The 20,243-nt window shown below is 39.0% G+C and overlaps 4 protein-coding genes across 5 annotated transcripts in view; 1 reads left to right on the top strand and 3 right to left on the bottom strand.

Annotated features, from left to right (window-relative positions):
- Positions 1-17: 17 nt before the first annotated feature.
- Positions 18-7,761, bottom strand: LOC132706558 (sodium channel protein Nach-like). Its single transcript, XM_060677940.1, has 9 exons — positions 6,569-7,761; positions 5,777-5,933; positions 5,588-5,718; positions 5,451-5,532; positions 5,129-5,254; positions 3,022-3,181; positions 2,800-2,965; positions 1,181-1,278; positions 18-175 (listed from the first exon to the last, which is right to left on the bottom strand). Exons 1-9 carry the CDS (start codon positions 6,862-6,864, stop codon positions 66-68), a joined length of 1,326 nt encoding a protein of 441 aa, XP_060533923.1. The 5' UTR covers positions 6,865-7,761; the 3' UTR covers positions 18-65.
- Positions 7,762-8,063: 302 nt separating this feature from the next.
- Positions 8,064-11,514, bottom strand: LOC132706353 (dynein axonemal assembly factor 1 homolog). The gene is made up of 7 exons (XM_060677638.1): positions 11,291-11,514; positions 10,925-11,238; positions 10,630-10,871; positions 10,477-10,541; positions 10,040-10,125; positions 9,813-9,977; positions 8,064-9,758 (listed from the first exon to the last, which is right to left on the bottom strand). The coding sequence occupies exons 1-7, from the start codon at positions 11,362-11,364 to the stop codon at positions 8,137-8,139; spliced, it is 2,568 nt and encodes an 855-aa protein (XP_060533621.1). The 5' UTR covers positions 11,365-11,514; the 3' UTR covers positions 8,064-8,136.
- Positions 11,515-11,524: 10 nt separating this feature from the next.
- Positions 11,525-13,663, top strand: LOC132706355 (tubulin gamma-1 chain-like). The gene is made up of 4 exons (XM_060677639.1): positions 11,525-11,707; positions 11,761-12,247; positions 12,296-12,917; positions 13,175-13,663. The coding sequence occupies exons 1-4, from the start codon at positions 11,659-11,661 to the stop codon at positions 13,352-13,354; spliced, it is 1,338 nt and encodes a 445-aa protein (XP_060533622.1). The 5' UTR covers positions 11,525-11,658; the 3' UTR covers positions 13,355-13,663.
- Positions 13,664-15,411: 1,748 nt separating this feature from the next.
- The window catches only part of LOC132706308 (uncharacterized), a 393,594-nt gene continuing 388,762 nt past the window's right edge, over positions 15,412-20,243 (bottom strand). Inside the window, exons 12-13 of one of the 2 annotated variants that reach the window (XM_060677575.1) lie at positions 19,416-19,676; positions 15,412-19,355 (exon numbers count right to left, since the gene is read on the bottom strand). In XM_060677575.1, coding sequence (XP_060533558.1) covers positions 19,255-19,355; positions 19,416-19,676 — 362 coding nt within the window. In that variant the 3' untranslated portion in view covers positions 15,412-19,254. Of the gene's footprint in view, positions 19,677-20,243 lie in introns of both variants that reach the window. The other variant, XM_060677574.1, reaches the window with a different exon arrangement.

Here is a 20,243-nt window from a genome sequence, read left to right as displayed (position 1 = left end):
TGTGCATTTTTATATGCATGCGTCACACGTGCAAAATGTGGAAATTCGGTGCATCTATGGGCTTTCTACCGTCTGAAGTAGTCTGTCATCGCTCTTATCAAAAGATAGTATAGCAATTCGACGAAACTCAGTAGGCTGGCGCCTAAAAACAACGCTGCGGCGCTCCCCATTGATACTGCAAGTAAAAAAAAATGAGGTACACCACATCGGGCAGCCCTTAGTGGGAACTGTTACTCCTAAGGAGGGTCATTGGGCCCGTGGAAACCTACAAGAGTTGTACCACAGGTGCCAGCGTCCTGGGGCCGCTTTTTTGCAACTTCAGACAGGAGTTTTATTCGGCAGACTAAAGTAGTAAAATTCCTGGGCTTAAAATTTTGCACACCTTAGCTCCACACTACCATATGGTATTGCCACTTGGGATGACAGTGAGTGTGCACATATGATTGCCCAAAAAATAATCCTAATAAGCTTTTCCTGTTGAGACCTTTTCAAAAAGCTAAAGATAACTTATTGTGATATGTTTTGCATTGTCCTACTTATGTAAGAAATTTTTTTTTAACATCACTTCACAGTTAATATTACCAGATCACCTAATAAATTGCTTGTTCTACAGCATGGAGTGCCCATTAAAATTTATAACCACTTACGAGACCTACTACCAATGGAAGAAAATTTAAAAAGTTAGTAAAAAAATTATTATTGAGTAAAGCAATATACTCCTTCGAGGAGTTTTTTTTTTAGATTAACTGAGAGGGAAGTAAATTTCAAAATAGGTTTTATTGTATATTGCTTCTGTTTTGTATTTGTTTGTAGTTTTTTTTTGACAAAATATTTTTTTTTATCAATTTCATCGTCACCTTTTTTGCTTCACTGTAAATAACGGACTATGGGAGTATCCCATAACACTATACGGTCTCTATACATGTTATACACAGCTCATGTGGTTTGTATAACTGCTCTTTGTTGCACTCCATTCAAAATAATAAACGATATAGAAAAAAAGGTAGCAAGCAGTGTTGCCAAACATCTTTTGATCTTTGCTAAATATGGAAAATATGTCCTTGCGGACCCTCCTTAAGGTGCAACCTGCCTATCCAGCCGAAGCGATGACAAAAACGTCAAGTAAAAAGCGATGAATTTCAATTATTATTATGATTGTTATTAATATGGTTTGTCGTACCCACTAGATCAAGAAGGCCCATCACAACGTTGCGCTTGTAGCGTTCGGTTGGCAACCTTTCGAGAGCCAATTCGACCACCGCGTAGTCTTCGGCAATGCTGAAAGTCAAGTTAGGCTTGTTGTAATAGAAAAATTTATAAATTAAACCATATAGCTATTAGCTTAGATTGGTAAGCGGCCTTACTTGGATAAAAATTGATGCGCCACAGGCGGCATTGATATTTTCGTAGAGAATGTGATTAGTGATTTTCCGCCCATGCATCTACAATTCAGCACTACCTTGCACTGTACATCATTTTCTTTGCAAACAGCTATTTCCACACACTTAATTCGTCTTTCGAAAACATTTAACGAGATCTGGGGATATTTTGACAAAACACTGCCGCATCCAAAATAATTGACGATTTGTCAGTGGCCATATGTAGTGTAGTGGCTATATGTATAAAACACGTTAGTGACTTGTTTTCAATAACTTCGATAACTTGTAATAATGTCAAGACTACGCGAGGTCCCGCTCTATTTACTCTCTTGGATATAATTCGTCACAGTGAATTTAAAAAATGCAAAAAGAATAAAAAAGTGAGGTTATAAAGATTTTACTTTGCATTGTGCGCATAGATAAAGAACATGTTAAATTAGAGAACAAATTTAGAGTAGTTTGTACTACAACCGCTTGTCGCAATAAATGACTTAAAACTGTCTTGCGTCACCATCACGTCATTTCATTTTGAACGTTACCCACTCTTAACGTTTTTTTTTGCATTTTGGTCTTTTTTAAAGTGTCATCTGATAAGCTGACTTAAATGTTTAGATTCCACTGTTACAGTTTATGTATGTAATTAGATATTTTTGGAAATATTTATTAAATATTTATTTTTAAAAAACATGGAATTGTTTGGTGCATTGCTCGGTTTTTCTGAAGTACAGAATCCCATAGTTATTGATGGGTGCTGATATTATCAGAAATATGTTGTGAACATTGCGTCACTATTTTTATGATTTAATATCAAATTATAAAATTTTACAGGAGAGAACACAAGAGAGTTTTTTGAAATTTACCAGCAGTTTTATATCAAGCAATATGTAAAATGTCGCTTCCATTTCTTAAATGTCTACTGGTTGTCGTTAATATACACCACTCCCTGAAAATATGGAAGATTTTTTTGAAGCTTTGCAGGAATTTAACATTTGGATTGAACAAATTGGAAATTCTAAGTTAAACGTGTTACCCCCGAAAAAATTAAAACAATTAGCGCGCAGAAATAAAATAAAAATAAGGGTTGATCATTTTTTCGTTTCAGTTAAATGTCAACTCAATGTTCCCTAGAAATTAACATTTGATATTCTAAATTTTTTTTAATAAATGTGTTATGATTCTATACAATATATGTTATAACATAATAAAACGTAAAACTGCTCAACTCATATGTTATAGGTTATATAAAAAATAATTACCCAAGAATAGGAGCAATTTGTACACATAGACAAACAAACTTATAAAAGATTACACATGCTTTTCAGATGGGGCCATCTATTACGATAATAAGGACTTATTACAACTTTACTTTGATTATGACATAATAGATTACGTCACAGTTGATTTATTTAAGCCTTCGAACCTTTCTTTGTAATCACGGACCACATTTAGTTGGATTTCGGTACAGCTGGGCAAACACTCGCATACGAGTCCGACCCTGTCGGACCACGCGGGTTTCAGCACCGTTACTTCCCTGTAATGCTCGTTCAAGCAACTCAAGCCCGTGATGTTGCACCGTTTCTCGATAGCTACAACATAGAGAATTCAATACACAGTCGTGACGTCAGACTTCGGCACGTCATACGTGTGTTCGGCACGAGATGGTGCGCGCAGCCGCATTTCTCCATCTGGGCGGTTTTCTTGCACTGCAACAGGCACCCGCTGTAACTATAGTACGGTACCACTTCGAGGTAATTTTCGTCGGGGAACCGGCACTTCCTCTGGCGTATGCTCAAATCTTTTACCTGTCATAGACAATTTTTTTGAACTATTTACTTAAATACCTGTTGTTGCTCTTTGTTCCGTTTTTTTTCACCATATTAAATTGTATTTGTAGGTGATACCGCAATAGAAGAAATAATTGAATGTAAGGTTATAGTTTGTGCATACCATTCGGCCAATAACTACTTTTCAGCTTTTTGTTCTGTCTCTTTCAGCATTGTATGTGTAAGTGGCACCCTATTAGGAAACACCATCTCAAAGTGCCACAGTAAAATAAAAAAAGAAAAATTGATTGTGAGGTTGTAGTTTGTACACAGTGATATTGTAGGATTTTGTGGTTTGTGTTGTATTTGTAATTTGAAAGTTGAATTTTATTTATTAATTTATCAATGGGCCAACCGCCTAATATAAAATAAGATTCACATAAACAAACTAGTAAAAAACAAAATAAAACCGAATGAAATAGATATATAAAAATCTAACCCTAATGTGACAAAATTTGGTTGGAAGCCCAATCTTACATAACAGCTCAGGTCTATGAGAATTTGAGTGCAGTAGATTATAAAAAAAGGTGAGATCCCTATGCAGGCGACGAATCTGAAGAGTTGTAACTTGGGGCGAGATTTCCAGTTCCGAGTAATCGACGTTCTCAAGTCCTTGGTGCTCCTTAAATGCTATATACCGCAGGGATCTATGCTGCTTCTATGGACGTTATACGAAGGTGACCACACACAGGAACAATAATCCAGGTGTGGGCGCATGAGGGAGCAGAACAGTAATCTGAGAGACGGAACACTCTGAAGTCCACTGTACAACGCTTAATAAAGCCCAAAATCTGAAGTGATTTGGACACAATAAATGAAACATGGTTTGTGTAAGTCAATTTAATATCGAGTAACACTCCAAGATCCCTTATTCCGGAGGCCTGCAATAACGGTGACCCTTTTATGTTATACGTATAATACGTATAAGATCATTAGTTGGCATTTATTAATATTTACTTCAATTTCATTCAAATCGCACCATAGCGATAGGTGATCTAAATCGGATTTGAGTTTTATACAGTCATCAGTATTCTGGATTCTCATATAGAATGTTAGGTCGTCAGCAAACAATAAAAAAAATGCGCGATGAAAACATGAGACAATATTATTCACATAGACATTGAAGAGTAGTGGTCGCAGGTGTGATCCTTGCGGAACACCAGAAGGCACTTTAATTTCGGTGGATTGGGACGCTCACAATCTGCGCTCTTTCAGTAAGGTACGACGTTAACCAATCCAAAAGTTTTCCTGATTTACAAGATCAAATGCCTTTGAAAAGTCTGTGTGAATAGCATGAAAGTTAGACCCCTAATCCAATGATTCCAGCAGAAAATTGTAAATGAAAGCAAGTTTAGCTCAGTGGAGCGAGCAACCTTTCAGGTCAGCAGATAAATAGTAGCAGACTAAACTTTAGGAATACAGCTCAGGATACTGATGGGCCTATAATTGTTGACTTGCGAGTTATCGCCGGATTTTAGGATAGAGGCAATGAAGCTTGATTTCCAATAAGTTGGAAAAGTTCCCGTTTTTAAAAATTGTGAAGCTGAATGGGAGGCCATCGGGACATACATGAGACGTAGTCCCCGTCACTATACAAAATAAATGGATAATATCCTCACCCACAGAACAGGTCACGTCGCCAAAGTGCACAACCGATGGAATAAAGTTTCTCTCCTTTTTACTGTTAACAAACTTCCAAAAATTCTTAACGTTTTCTCTTAAGAAGAGATATATTTCTGGTAACACTGCACTTTAAAGAAAAGAGTAACAATAAGAGACAAAGTTTTTCAAAGCAAAACATTTTAAAAAGGTTAACTTTATGCATAATAAGCTTTTAAGTTGATCAAAACTAACAATCTGTGATGGTAAATTGAAATCTTTTTTACCTAGGGGAAGAAAAAAATCTGTTTGAGCGCTTCTACTCACTTCCGGTTGATTTTCGATATCTTTTACAGTGAAATAACGGCGAAGACGTGTATTCGGAGAAGCTTGAATCGTGTCGACGGGAGACGTCAGCAGAGACGGAATTTCTTGCTCTCCCAAAACATAGACCTAAACAAATAAGATCTTCTATTTTTAGGAAAAACCCAAAAAAAGTTAAAACATAAACGATTAATACGATTTTAAAGCTCGCGTCGTCTATGTAATCAAATAAAAACTACAATGACTCTCTCTTTCGAGTATATCCTCGCAGATGGCTCGCCAGTAAAAGAGTGAAGAATAAAGGCTTTTTTTTCTAAAACCTTACGTTGGTGGAGCCATTGATCTCCAACCGGAGCGTTCCAGGGCCTGACTTTTTATTGGACACCATTCTGTAGCCGTTGCGGTCTCTAAAATAACTAGCAAGTGACGCAAAACCGCAAAAAAAACGTTAAATCGCATTACTTCGTCTGCAAATTGTTAATCACGTAACAGTAGCCCAGATCCGTTCGCAATTCCTTAAAATAGAGGCAGCAGTCGAATTCGACGTCGTTCCACGCGCACCTGTTGAACAATTCATTGCAGGAACTCTTCAACTGAAATTTTGCGGTATTGGAAACTATCGCGCTTCGATTAAGCAAAGACCGATAATACCTCATTCGCATAGTCGCTTAAGGTCCTCTTAAAACAGTTCGGATCGGGTGGGGAATTGGGCCCGCATATTTCCAACGTAAAGAAAAACAAGCCTTTAAAAAACGCCGCCTCCTTGACGACTTCGTCGAGGTTGTAGTCGTGGGGATCACCGAATAATCTATAGATAGTCCATAATATACTGTGCTCTCGATGCCATACAAGCTGTTATTGAATCTGAGCACCCCAAATAGAATAAAAAAAAGACGATTTTATGTAATCTTATTCGAACCAAGATGAGGACTATGACCGTAACCGCAGAGTGCTAATAAGTGAGTTAAGAAATACAGTTTAATGTTATTATTTTGGAGTGCTACTTGCAGCGCAGTCTACATGCTAAAAGGAAATGCCTATTTTAGTTATTTTTTCATTACAAATATGAGTTTGTGAGAGATTTTGTTTTTGGAGACGCAACTAATAAACCTGTGAGACAATTAGAGTTTATTTGGGATTATCATGCGGTAACCACTGAACCTATATCTTGAGCCATTTTTTCCAGTCATTTCCGCACACTTAATTCGTTTTCCCAGAACATTTAAGGAGATTTAGGCATAATTTATTGGAGATCTGTCAGCGGCCATGTTGGTTGTTGAATGCAGCCATAGACAAAAATATTGGTCAGTTTAATGCCGCAGTTTCATTGGTTAAAAGCGAGATATTAAATTTGATGAAGTTAATTATATAGCGTGGTCAAAATTATGGCAAAAGTGGAGGATATTTGTTGTCCTAGATAAGACAACATTATGCTATACCTACTTGTCGGTAAACTCGGTCATACGTTTCTGATTGTCGGTTTCGCAGACCGATACCGAAGGGAACTCCGTGTCCCAGTCGAGATAGTTCGTCTCGACGACGAAACTGATCGCGTTGTTTTGAAACGAGTACCACGCAGAATTCATAAGTACGACGGAAGCGAACCAACTAAACGCGCAGCACACGACCCAGAATAATCTTTCGGTCCAGTGCAAGCGCTCTGCGCACAGAAACTTGAAACCGTGGAACGTAGTCGTCGAAAAGAAGGACCGAATTAAGGAATCCGATTTTAAAGCCATACTCAAAAAGATTGATCGCGAATCGCGTAAAACGACCCAGTCTCGCCCAAATCGAAACTGCAATTACCGTCGTAAATCTCTAATAATTAATAATGAATAATTTATTTATTACCTATTGTTGTGACGGTTCATAATGTCGAGAGACGATATATCGTTGTGTAAAATGTATACCACAAATCATCACAAACTGATTATAATCTTGCTCATGCCGTATGCGTGCAGAGAATAAAAAACTACGTCAGTTTCAATCAACATTTTTTAGGTTAGTTTTTATTTGGTGGTAAAAAAATTTGTTTTCATTACGACTTTAACCCAGTACGTCCTGTGGTGCCTACACGTTGTAATCGTTTGCGCTCAAATTGAAATGCGCTTTTGAAGTGTATGGTTGCATGAAAAGGCAAACGTTCAGTTTTGTGCCGTCTATCTTCTATGACCATCTCTTGAACAGCGGACATCGCGAGGCAATATAGAAAATTAAATGGCGTTAGTTCGAGGTAGGGATATTCCGATACTACTAAATACGAGTAGGTACTCGATACTTTTGATTCGATACCAAGTATTTATAGCATCGAATCAATCTTGCGGTATCGAAACAAAAGTACTTGGTATCAAATCGAATCAGCCTCACCGTTAAAAAAAACCGAACGCATCAGACAATCTCTTTCTGATCTATGGTGACGCGTTGTCTCGCGCCAGCCAAGCCGGACTCATCCGACTTCACTCGACCGAGCCCGAGCCAAAAGCGTGAAAGACGTCCGCCCTTCATTTTTTTTCATTGTCAACCAACATAAATTGTCAAACATAAAGAGATTGCTTACGAATAATTTTATTAATTGTAATCATCGGCTTCTTATTCCAATGTTATCATGGAGTTTATTGTTTACAGTACGTGCTTAACGTCACGCAAACCTTTATAATAAAAGTTTTCTTTTCCTTCTTAATTTTGTTTTAATTATTGTCCTTCAACGTTCATTTTTAGTTTCCTTAAAAAAAATAAAATAAAGTTCTAAAAGTATCGATATGAGTAAGTATCGATACTTTAAGAGTATTTATTTGAGTAGTATCGAAAAAAGATTTGAGTACTATCCAAATGAGTAGGTATCGATACTTTAGTGGTATCGGAACATCCCTAGTTCGAGGTCGCTGTAACAGATCGCGCCTGTGATACAATTAAAATTTCGTTGGGCAGTAGTCTTATCAATAAACATCAAAAATAAATATCAAAACAAAGCTGCTCTCAACATTTCTTTATTTCGGAACACTACTGACATACTAATTTTCAAACTTTTTCTTCGCCATCTGCATTTCCAGCGAACACATAGCTCTGATGTTAACGACTGCGTCGTCATTATCGACTTCGTCACTCTCCTCGGTTTTATTTGCGTCAGTGGTTTCCATGTCTAACCAATCGTAATCTTCATCGTCAGAAAGGTACATTCCCATGTCTTCGAAGTTCTTCTTCAAGTATTCATCGGTAATCTCTTTTACCACTTTGCCGTCGACCCTCCTCTCCGTGTTCTCGCCGACTCGCTCGCTAAACTCGTCGAACTGCTTTTGAAATTCGGCCATGCCGGCCCTTATTTTCGAAATCGCGTCGCGCACCTTCAAAGCGTTGTCCACGCCCTCGTGTTCCCCGATTAAATCAACCTTTTCGGTTTCATTCGTGTCAACAACGCCAAACTTAACCTCAAACTCGACCTCTTCTTCTTTTTCGATGGGGCGAAACGACGAATCTTCTTCTTTTCCGTCAGGAGCCGCTCGCCTTTCGATAGGTTTCAAAATTATCAAGTTTTCCTTGGGGGCCTTTATATCCCACGTCAAAAGCTCCCTGTAACTTCTGTCCTCGACGGCTTCTTCGAGCGTCAAATCGTCTGGTCTCGGCAGTTCCCTTTCAACGTCCTCCCTAGTTTTCGCATCCACCGCGAAATCCCCTTCGCCCATTTCGTCGACGGCTTCGCAGTAGGGCGCCTCCAGGGCGTCAAGCGTCTCGTAGAGGGCGCACTCTTCTTCGCACTCGTCACTGTAGTCGCTCTCCGTGTCGGTGAGGTTGCGTTGGATAGTCAACGAAGTCCGGGGGCGGCGAAAGCGGTTTCGCATTTTCGAAGACGCCGCTTTTAAGTATCGTACAATTTCTTCTTCTTCGTTTCGACTTTCTTCATTACTTATTCCTTTAATGTGCCTTATTGTCTCTTCATTAGCTTCAACGACTTTTTCTTGTAGGTTATCCATTTTCTTCACCGTTAGAGAGTCCGTCAATGCTATATCTTCATGCAGGTTGTCGGTTTTCTTCTCTACACGTTGAGGATTAATGTCTTGCTCCTCCATATGAGCGAACTCAATATATTCAACGAAATTCTTCTCTAAATGATAATTCATTTCTTCAGTCCCTTTACCTACAGGTTCTTCAATATCTTCAAGGAGGTTGTCGATTTTACTTCCTAAGTCGTGAGGATTCATTTCTTCGACATATTTAAGCGAATTTTGTTCGGTACCTTCAACATCTTGAGCTAGAATATTATTCTTTAAATGTTGACAAACACATTCATTATTAAGTTCTTCTGCCGCTATACACGACGTAGCTTCTTCATCGACGTTCTTCTTCACTAAATTCTGGGGATTCTTGTCTGCCACTAATGGTCCATTTCTCGTTTCTTCCAAGACGCCTACAGTTGGTTGCTCAGCTTCAACGGCTTCAACCAAGCCATCTTTTCCGTTTCGCGTCGGTAATAGTTCTTCAACCGAATCAATTTCTTCGATTAATATTTTCGATCTACCAAAATTCTTCACATCCCGAACATTTGTCTGCGCCTGACAAACATTCAGGCCGCTACTGCAAGGCTGCTGATCGAAGTCGTCCTCGAGCAGTCGTACTAACTGATTTGTCGAATCACCATCTGAAAATACCGGTAAGAAGTACTCATATCCGTTTAATTCTTCCGCAACATCACTGTTTTCTTCGAAGGATTGTGACGAAACGTCGCTGTTTTCTTCGCAGGAATCTATGACTTCCTCGTCGCTCTCCGAGTCCGCCATCGAGGTGCAAAAGCCACTATCCGATTTCGACGAGTCTTGTCGCCTGGCTGCCAAATTCGCGTTCCTAATCCTCGTTAAACCTAACAATAAAAAATTTTGGGCGACATCATTTTGGCAACCAACTGTCGTCTGTCAAAAATACCGCGCACGCTCTCCATAATTTTTGCACGCTCCCTGTCCACCCAACGTTGCCGCTCCGCCCTTTCTTCTGTCAATCCGCCGCGTTCCCTGCTCGACATTTTTCCAATTAAAATAAAACTTAAGGCGACATCTCTCTCAAATTCTCAGGAATCACTTAATATGAGATTTAGAAGTTAGCAAATATGGACATATTTTTGTCAATGATAGAAAAGTCGCCTTTATTATCTAACGCATTAATTTGCATATTTTAAATATTAATTAACAACTTTCATTCCTGGCGTGACTTAAAACTGTTATATGCAACACTATGCTGTGAGTCCCCATTGTTTTACTGTATAGTGTAATAGACTGATAATGTATTAAATTGATACGTTTTCTCAACAGACTGCGCGACATGTCAACACTGCGCGCATGTGTTTAAAAACGAACAAATCTTACCAAGCTTCTGCGCAGGCGCGTTCCTTGGGAAAAACTGGCCGGTCGTCTAAATATTGTAGGTTTTTCTGCAAAAAAAACTCATTGGCATTTGAGTATTGAAAATGTTGGTAAAGTATATATCGTGTTATATGTGTGTTATGGTATACATATTACGCAAGCAAGTATCGTCGTTTTCCTGTAAGCCGGAATTTTCCTGATAACCGGATTGCCCATTAGGTTGACAACCCTCAAATCGGCCATCCTGCCCAACACTTGAACTATCAAAGGGTCAGCTATGTGATTATTGGCAAGATCCAGTACAGATAGTTCTGACAACTTCTCGAGATGGACGAAATCGTCATACGATTCGACATAGTTGTGCGACAAATTCAGGGTGTGCAAAGTTTTGATGCAATCTGCAAATGACCTCGTACGGTTACCGTGCAACGACCGCATTTAATAAAAGCACCTAAATTTTCAATTTTCCTCACTTGATTGTAGGACAGATTTAATGTGTCCAACAGGCTACATTTTTCTAAATTCTCGATCCGTTTAATTAAATTATAGTGAAGAAATAGGCTTCGCAGTTCCGTTTGCTGGTCCAAACCGCTTATTTCTCTTATGCCGTTATTTTCGAGCCATAGGCATTTTAAACCTGTGTACTCTTCCAAGTTTTCGATATACGAGAACCCCTTAAAATGCAAGTATAGCACGTCGTTCAAGTGGGGCGTTTGGTACAACTTCTGCTCCTTGCATTGTTTCCTTATAAATTCTTTCGTCATACTGTAAAATGAAAGACGCGTCATTTCGCGCATTTCGAGTTAATTGTTATTACCGTGGTCCCTTGCAGATTTCGTCCAGTGCATTATACTCTTTCTTGTCGCGATTTTCTCTCACACTCGACGACATTTTCGCGGGTTATTGACAAAACAATCGGCGACAGTTGCTATAACTTCAGATTGAAATACGCGCTGCACCAGTAGTTCATTAGTCCGGTAGGTGCAATTAAACTCGTGATGGCGATTAGTTCGTTTGTCCGGTAGGTCACATGAACACCGTGCGTCCAATTAGGACCAATGAGATCACCGCTGCGCAGTTTAAATCGCCCACAACTGTCAGCGGTTTCAAATAAATTCGTTTATCTTAGTAAATCCTTTAAATTGTAGTATATGTGACTGTTCTTGAGCTTTAAACGCAGTTAACATGCCGTGCGAAATGATTACGTTGCAGTTAGGTCAATGCGGCAATCAAAGTAAGCGGTAATTGACGCGTTTTAGGTTAGGCTTTGATGTGCTTTGTTTTTAGTCGGCTTTGAGTTTTGGAAGCGGCTTTGCACCGAGCACGGTATCAATCCCGAGGGAATTCTTGAAGATTTTGCCACCGAAGGTATCGACAGGAAGGATGTCTTTTTTTACCAGGCCGACGACGAACACTATATTCCGCGGGCAGTTTTGTTGGATCTCGAGCCCAGGGTGATTAACACGATTCTCAACTCCCCTTATTCCAAGTTGTATAATCAGGAGAACGTGTTTTTGTCAAAAAACGGAGGTGGTGCGGGCAATAATTGGGCCTCGGGCTACTCGCAGGGCGAAAGGTTGAACGAGGAGATTTTCGACATTATAGATCGCGAGGCCGACGGTAGCGACAGTTTGGAAGGTTTCGTACTCTGCCATTCGATAGCCGGAGGCACGGGGTCCGGTATGGGCTCAAATATATTAGAGAAACTATCTGATAGGTTTCCAAAAAAGTTAGTGCAGACTTATAGCGTGTTTCCCAACTTAGACGAGATAAGGTAAGCATGGTGACTTACTTTGGTGTCTTCTATGCGTAAGTTTTGCAGTGATGTGGTCGTGCAGCCTTACAACTCGTTGTTGACGCTTAAACGGCTAACGAAATCGGCCGATTCTGTGGTGGTGCTCGATAACACGGCCCTGAATCGCATCGCCGCCGATCGTCTCAAAATACAAAACCCCACGTTCACCCAAATCAATAGCCTCGTCAGTACAATAATGTCCGTGTCAACGACGACGCTCCGTTACCCGTCATACATGAACAACGACCTCATGGGTCTTTTGGCCCCATTAATTCCCACACCACGTCTTCACTTTCTCATGACGGGCTACACTCCCCTTTCGACCGATACTGACGAGGTTAGCGTGAGGAAAACTACGGTGCTGGACGTGATGAGGAGACTCTTGCAGCCAAAGAACATGATGGTGTCGACAGCGCAGGACCGCAGCTCCCAGCATTGTTTCATATCGATTTTGAACATTATACAGGGAGAAGTGGACCCCACGCAGGTCCACAAGTCACTTCAGCGTATCCGGGAACGTAAACTTGCCCAGTTTATACCTTGGGGGCCGGCGAGTATTCAAGTGGCCCTGTCGAGGAAATCACCGTACGTGTCGACTGCTCACAGGGTGTCGGGTCTCATGTTGGCCAATCACACAAACATATGTTCGGTAAGAGACACTCCAATGATAAAACATAAGCAAAGACACAGCTTGGCGTTCAAATTGACATTCATTATTCTCTTTTCTTTTGTTGATGGCATAAGGTGATTGCAGCTTAAGCTGCCAGATTTAATAATTTAAAACAGAAATCTGGTCTTTAAGAAGGAAAATGCATAATGTATATCTGTCTAAACATGTGGTTGTATTTGGCCACTTATAGTCATACATTTAGGCCTTCATTGCATTCTTTAAATGACGTGTTTCAGCTATTTGAGCGCGCCTTGACACAGTATGACAAGCTGAGGAAACGGGAGGCCTTCTTGGACCAGTTCCGCAAAGAAGAGATGTTTAAGGAAAATCTAGACGAGTTGGATTCAAGTAGGGAGGTGGTGCAGGACTTGGTGGACGAGTATGTAGCCGCTACTCGAGAAGATTACTGTAACTGAATTTGTGTCGATTGGTTAAGCGTTAAATGACCTAATTTAATTTCTTTCATCGTTTATACTAGCACAATTGTCACGTTACCATGCCCGAGTAGTTCGTTTGTCCCCTCTCGATATCTCCTTTACGTCGACTTTAAAACAAATTTTAGGATGAATAAAACCTGTTGCAACTTTACTCAAACTTCGTTAGTATTATTCGTTTTTGGCTTACAGGGCCCCCTCGAGAAGACTGCATAAGTGTTCTTTTTTTTATAACCTATTAAAGTGCCATTTTTTTCGCAGATAACTCGAATAATGTAAGCCATTGTTATGTAATGAAATGTTTTGCTAATAAAAATGTTGTTTAAAAAAATTGGTTTTGATTATTCAAGGGTAAAATTGGGAAATAATAGTGCGCCAGACGAAAAGACTTGATCATACGCAAAACATACCTACCAACTCCGTTAACAACTAATAATTTCTGTATGCATAACTCTATTTTCATAACTAACCAATTTATTATCTATGGATATTTCCAGGGAGTCCCTGAGATAAGAAATTTACCGACTGGAATTTTGTATATGCATAATGCATATTTGGTAATCTACTATGCCAAAATAATCAACAGCTCCAAACTTTTAGTTTTTTAGTTTTAGTAATCCTGCAGTTTACGTACACAGCATACTAGCAAATAATTGGTATTGCATTTTCCAAGTTTCTGAAGATTAAAGTAAGGTAATTTATTTTGTAGCACAAAATGAGTCATTTTAATTCTCGCAGTTTTTAAAGGGCTATTAATTTTATTCTTAATTACATTGGTAAAGATATTAGAACCAGCTATTTCCGTTTACTATGTTGTGCAGTAAAAACCGTATATGTATGTATGTATTACATAGAAGCGATGATGAAAATTAGTATGTTATGCAACAAGTGCGGTAAACGGCATTTGACTCACGAGTTTATTGACACGAGCGGAGAGAGTTTTTAATAAACGAGTGAGTTAAAAAGTTTACCAAACGTGTTGCATACTATAATTTTTCTACGACCGTTAGTTTTTGGGTACATTTTCGCAAAACAACACGAATACATTCACTGACATAACCGTCAGAATTGACAAACGTCAAAATTCAAAGCGTGGGAAATATCTCCGAAAACATCCGATTGTCCGAAGTGTCTCGGATTTACGGGAAACGAAACTGACGTGGTAAAGTGCCCCTTCCCGCACGCTAGATCGGTGGGCAATTTAAGTATTTTACAGACGGGAGTAGAAAAAAATATTGATAGGACAGTTAATATGCGCATGCGCGATTATTTTAAATCTTGTTTTCAACGATCAACATGGCCGTGGACAGTTTGTCAGAGCGACAGGTTCCAGTTTAGATGTGCCGCTTTATGTGTACATTTTCGCAAAATAAGGCCATATCACGATTAATGTTTTGGGGAAAAGAGTTCAGTGAGGAAGATCGCTGCTTAGTGGTGCAAAGTGCGGCTAGTTTCATTATATTGTCGAATAGCTGTATGATACAAACAATAAAACAGTAACTACTTAGGGTCAATGAAGGTTGACTAAAAATTTGCGGACTGGTCTTTTTTGTATTCCATCTAGAGATTTCATTAAATTTTTGTTGATCTACACAATTAGAATGGCGGCCAAGAGGAATTAATTACACAGTACTTCTCATGCACCACTACAAATCTGTGATTTACGCCACATACGCTGAATACAGCTTTAAAATTCATATGAAGATTTTGAAGACTTAGTATTTTTTACGTTGCGCATCTAGTAGTGACTCATCAGCATTAATTCTAGGCAACTCCAATAGTGATTTTCCATAAGATCACTTCACGTTGGTTAATTTTGATGACAGAACAATTTGGTTGCGTACTTTTGTTCCTAGCGTATTTTATTTTGTTACTTAACGCTTAAATACCCTCGCCATCAAATTGCTTATTTGCTAAATATAGTCATTAAAACAAATCTTGAGTTTGTTAAGCATTATTTCCACTTGCAGCATAAGCCAAGTGCATATGTCTACCGGTAGACCTAATGTCTCAATTTGACTAGCTGTGGTTAGGGTAAACAAAAAGACGCAATTTTTTCACCTTTTATTTTTCATAGTCAAAATATAATAATCGTAACCCTTATATATCGAGAAGCAAAATGGTTGGACACACTATTATTCTGAGAGTTTTGCGAAAAATATTTAGAGGGAAAAATCACCACGACAAAGCTCGAGACGTTATAGCTGCAAAAACCGGGTAATAATAAATAAACGGAACGAAACGCGGGACCGCCGCCCCGACAGGAACGTCAAATCAACCTAACCTTAAACTAAATATTGCGAAACGAAAAATGACAAAGTGGCCGCGTTTTTTTTAGGTTTTCGCCACAACTATAGACTAACGATAAAAAAAATTAAAGTTAAACGTTTCGCTCACAGTCTTTTATACATTTATATGTTACAAAAAAACGGAAAAGTTCTTATATAATCGGAAACATTTATATATAACACATATATACAGGTAATATACAAAAAAAGAAATGTGTGGGGGGAGGGGAACTAAACTCTAACATATCGATCGGGTATTCTAAGTGCGCAGACCTTGGTCTCTGAAGAAGTCCCCCCGGGTGCTGCCCGGGGTTCCCCCGTCGATAGTGTCAATATACAAACACCTCCTGTCAAAAGGGCTAAGAATTATAAACATTATAGTACATACGGTACATTGCCTGTGAAAAACTCATCGTTCCTTCCAGTTTAAATACATAAAAAAATATCGCGGTAACACTAAGATAAAGAACAATATATTATATCCGGCCCTCTCTCCAAATTCTCATCGTCGTCCGTCAACATTATTATAGTGACTAATCTGGCTACCATTTTGTTTTCTTTTTATTTACAAAAAAAGTCTACACGGCCTTTTTGTTTCGCACTAATTTACCCATATTTAGTTCAATAATTGTTTGCGTTTGGTATACTCGGCGACTCGGTGGATGGCTTTTGCGTCGCCATGAACCGACTAATACTTTCGCCATAGCCGACTCGAAAGCATCACCAAGCCTTTGTACGTAGTGTCGTTTAACTCAGACGCGAATTTCTACAAATATAGTATCTTTCAGCGACCGTCTCTTTCTACGTTGTGACTACTCGAAATCACAGTACCTGTTCCTAGTTATTCCATCGAAAACGGGCGGGGAGGTTTAAATCCCTTTGAGGTTAGGTCGGCGCGAGATGGCTACCGTTTGTGACATTCCTGGCATCGTCTCGTCCCGAGCCAACCGCGGGAACCGCCACAAATGAAAAATAATTCACGAAAATACTTTAAACGCACTCGGCCATCGGGAAGGGCATCTTATAAAACACAGACAATTTGCATTCGGCAAGAATCGATAGACAGGTCGTTTTTCGTTGTATAGTAAAGCTCGGCGTTTGCATTAATTATTGTACGCGTCGACGGGAGTGCTTTTAAACTACTTACGTTTTTACGCGACATCTCTGGGACGCTGACCAATAATTACGCAACCAAATGAGGTTAGGATCCTTGGTCACCGATAACCTCAATTAACGGCACAACTATTTGCCCAATTTCCACCGAAGTTCGCGGCGTCACGTTTTACACTTAACCGACTAAACGTATATATACCCATTTCAAAATAAATTATATATAATTTTTTTTTATTATTAAAATTACGATAATATTAAAAAGCCAACAATTGTATCGATCACAAATAGCTCAAAATGTCCGCCGACCGCGCCCGCCGTCCCAATGATAAAATTACCTTTATTAAACATTTAAAAAATTGACTAATATTAGTGTCTAAAAAACGCGGATATATTGCACGACATTCTGCCAGAGACCGCGTTTTAGGCCAATTCGTTACATTCTAACTATATCTGCCCGCGTAAAATGGAGTAGCGACATATTTATAACTTTGCGTCAATTTCAGACCACGGAACATTTCTTATATTTAACCAGGTTATATAAACGAGGCTATGTTGATTGGTAGAGCTCTGCAGACTGGTTTTACGGTCCTTTATATGGTTTTCACTTCGGAATACCTTTATAACAATTTAGCAATGTTAAATACCGGATTTATTAATTAATTTTAATTATTGGAAACTATTTAATTTATCAATATTGCACTATGCAATTATAACTTTATAGGTATTGGGAGTATTTTATGGAAAACGAAAATATAACCTATAAACTTAAAAAAATTTGCATGTTTCCCTCTGAAATTCAGGATACCGATATTCGGACATTTAATTAATTAATTGTTACATTTTGGTATTCATTAAAGTACTCTTAACTCGTTTCATTTACAATTTTAATATGTCCGCAGCAATAGCTGAATAGTACGCCACTGATAAATAATCACGAACTCCGTTAAATAGTATCCGATAATTAGATATTACAAAAAAACTGAAACAATCTTATATACAGTGTGTCCCACTTAAGAATTATACACCCTTGTTATCTTTGTTTATGGTTCGATTTTAATATGTTTTTTTGTTGGATAGGTCTATGAAATATACACGAAAATCTTGTTTTGTAATTGCTTCAACTCACGACCAACTGAGACTATTTAACAAAAAAGAGAGAAGAGAGAAGTACTATTATGGATTTGTAAAGGAATAAATAGGCAACGAATTCTTATTCAGGGGTACTTAGAACCCAACTATACCAATTTTTATAATGTTTCAATACAGGGGGTTTGAAATATCGTTGTAAAATCGTTGATTACGGTTTCATATTGATAATTCTTTTTTTCAAAAACGCATGCTGAACTCATGGCTAACTGGGACTAATTTTTGATAACAAATATCGAGAAGGGCTATTAAGGCTACCTAAGTATACTAATTTTGGATAATTCTTTTTTGTTAGATATATTTCACTGAAAGACACTAACGATTTCCTTAAAATTAAATATGATTAGAGAGGATTAGATATAAATTAAACAGACTTAAAAAAAACCAAGTGTGCCATGGAGAACGGAATATTCGACAGTAAAATTCACTGGCTAATTTATATTTGAATATTGTTTTTTTAAAACATTAAAAACTTTGGCCATTGGTCTAGTTACTTTTAGGTATTCCTGAACACGAATCTGTTGTCATTTTCAATTTGAAAAAATCTATAAAAGTACTTCTAGATTTTGCGCTCCAAAAAACTGTGTGAGTTTTTAGTCGATGCTATACGAAACAACAGTTTCATTTCTCTTTGGTAAGATATATTTAGTAAAAAAGCAAAAACAAGCGTTCTACACGAGTAATGCTTAAGCGAACTTTATGGAAATTGGTATAGTTAAGTTTTATGTAGCCCTGAATAAGAATTCGTTGACACTTAAAAAAATCTCCAATAGCCCTTCTCGGTATTTGACATCAAAAATTGGTCGCAGTTATCCATGGCTTCGGGTTGATGTAAAAGGAAAGATAAGAAAGTTATCAACATCAAACCGTTATCAAAGACTTAAGTTGAAGCAATAAGCAAAACAACAACAACAAAAATATCAAAATCGAACCATAAACAACGATTTCACCAGTATGTACGGTTCTTAAGTGGGATATACATACTGTATGGCAAATCCGTTTTGAATCCCAAACTTGGACTGTTGACGCGTATCTGCGCGCCGGAAATTGACGGAAAACAACGATCTGGTCGTTCATATGCCGCTAATAACGAAAAATATGAGGCAATCCTTACGCATATATAGAGTTTGGTTGATGGTTGATTATACTCGAATTTACGTAATCGCAATATCTACGGTCTCGTCAGCCTTTGGAATGTTTTGCAGTATCCCGAATGCCGATATAATAATAATTAAATGGTGTCTTTCTCCATATCTTCTTCGGTACACCACCTTTCCGCTATAAAAAAAAACACGCTTAATACTCGCTCAGGGTGTGCAGGGCGGCCTTTTTTCATCATCTCACGACCAACGCGGTGCCGATTGAGAGCGCGACCATTAGAGCGGCAGGCAAGAGCACGTGGCCGGCGTTGACGTTGTCGCTTTGATCGCACGTACCTGGAAACGAATAAAACGGCAACGTCGCTTGCACTGAAGAAGGAAACTTTATCGCCATACCGTTGCTCGTAAAATTGAAGGCCCAGCTGCCCGTGATACCGGGCTTGACGTGCCTGTGACAGCTCTCTGTGACCTTGGATAGTCGCAACAGGGGTGGACCCTCGCCCTTGCCGAGCCCGCCCTCTATCACCGACTGCTGCGGCTGATTTGACAGCGTATAGATGAAGCAGAAGCGCAGAGACTCGGGCTGTTTCCTAGACACCGGCGTCGTTATAACGTAAGACACGCCATCTTCCTCCCAGCTACCGTGACACGCGTACGCTGCCGCGGGAAATAATACATAGAGGACATTTGGTATATTCGGCTTCTGTTACGTCAATAAATGTAGGGTGACATAAACAGAAATGACACAGCTACATAATGAATTTTTTGATAGATGGGATGATTGTAGTTCGGTTATGCGAAATTAGCGTGGTATATCTCCAAATAATGACAGTTTAAAAGCAAGTTCAACCGTTTTTACATGTAAATTTCCATAAGAAAATATCATATTAGCGGAAACTGAAACTGGTCCCCGTTCAAGGCCATTCGATTCCACCTTCTTAGCACCAACCACCCACCTACTCATCCGCTCTCTCAACCCTCAACCCCTGCCACAACTCTTACCCCCTCCCTTAACCTTCCCTCCACCTCAATCCTCTCGCAACCACTCAACCCATCACGTGACACATATTTTTTTTCGCGTCCACCGAGGACCGAACCTGGGAACCGCTTCAACCAAGGGGTAAATTGAGAATAATGACTCATCTTTTTTTTTGCTACAGAGGATTGAACCCGGGACCCGTCCGTTGTTGAGCGCCGACGTGAGCGCTGAGCCAATTCTTATTT

The sequence above is a fragment of the Cylas formicarius genome, unplaced genomic scaffold (assembly GCF_029955315.1).
Source record: "Cylas formicarius isolate icCylForm1 unplaced genomic scaffold, icCylForm1.1 PGA_scaffold_8__14_contigs__length_24414737, whole genome shotgun sequence".
NCBI classification, from domain to species: Eukaryota; Metazoa; Arthropoda; class Insecta; order Coleoptera; family Brentidae; genus Cylas; species Cylas formicarius.
This window is presented reverse-complemented; position numbering and strand designations above follow the sequence as displayed.

Coding starts and splice junctions, on each gene's coding strand:
- LOC132706353 (XM_060677638.1), bottom strand. CDS start 11,364: ATGTCGTCGAGTGTGAGAGAAAATCGCGACAAGAAAGAGTATAATGCA. Junction 11,239..11,290: donor GAAATCTGCAAGGGACCACG/GTAATAACAATT, acceptor TTCATTTTACAG/TATGACGAAAGAATTTATAA. Junction 10,126..10,476: donor CGCGCCTGCGCAGAAGCTTG/GTAAGATTTGTT, acceptor AATGTCGAGCAG/GGAACGCGGCGGATTGACAG.
- LOC132706558 (XM_060677940.1), bottom strand. CDS start 6,864: ATGGCTTTAAAATCGGATTCCTTAATTCGGTCCTTCTTTTCGACGACT. Junction 5,255..5,450: donor AGATCAATGGCTCCACCAAC/GTAAGGTTTTAG, acceptor TTATTTGTTTAG/GTCTATGTTTTGGGAGAGCA. Junction 1,279..2,799: donor GTCCGTGATTACAAAGAAAG/GTTCGAAGGCTT, acceptor CTTGACTTTCAG/CATTGCCGAAGACTACGCGG.
- LOC132706355 (XM_060677639.1), top strand. CDS start 11,659: ATGCCGTGCGAAATGATTACGTTGCAGTTAGGTCAATGCGGCAATCAA. Junction 11,708..11,760: donor AGGTCAATGCGGCAATCAAA/GTAAGCGGTAAT, acceptor CTTTGTTTTTAG/TCGGCTTTGAGTTTTGGAAG. Junction 12,918..13,174: donor ATCACACAAACATATGTTCG/GTAAGAGACACT, acceptor GACGTGTTTCAG/CTATTTGAGCGCGCCTTGAC.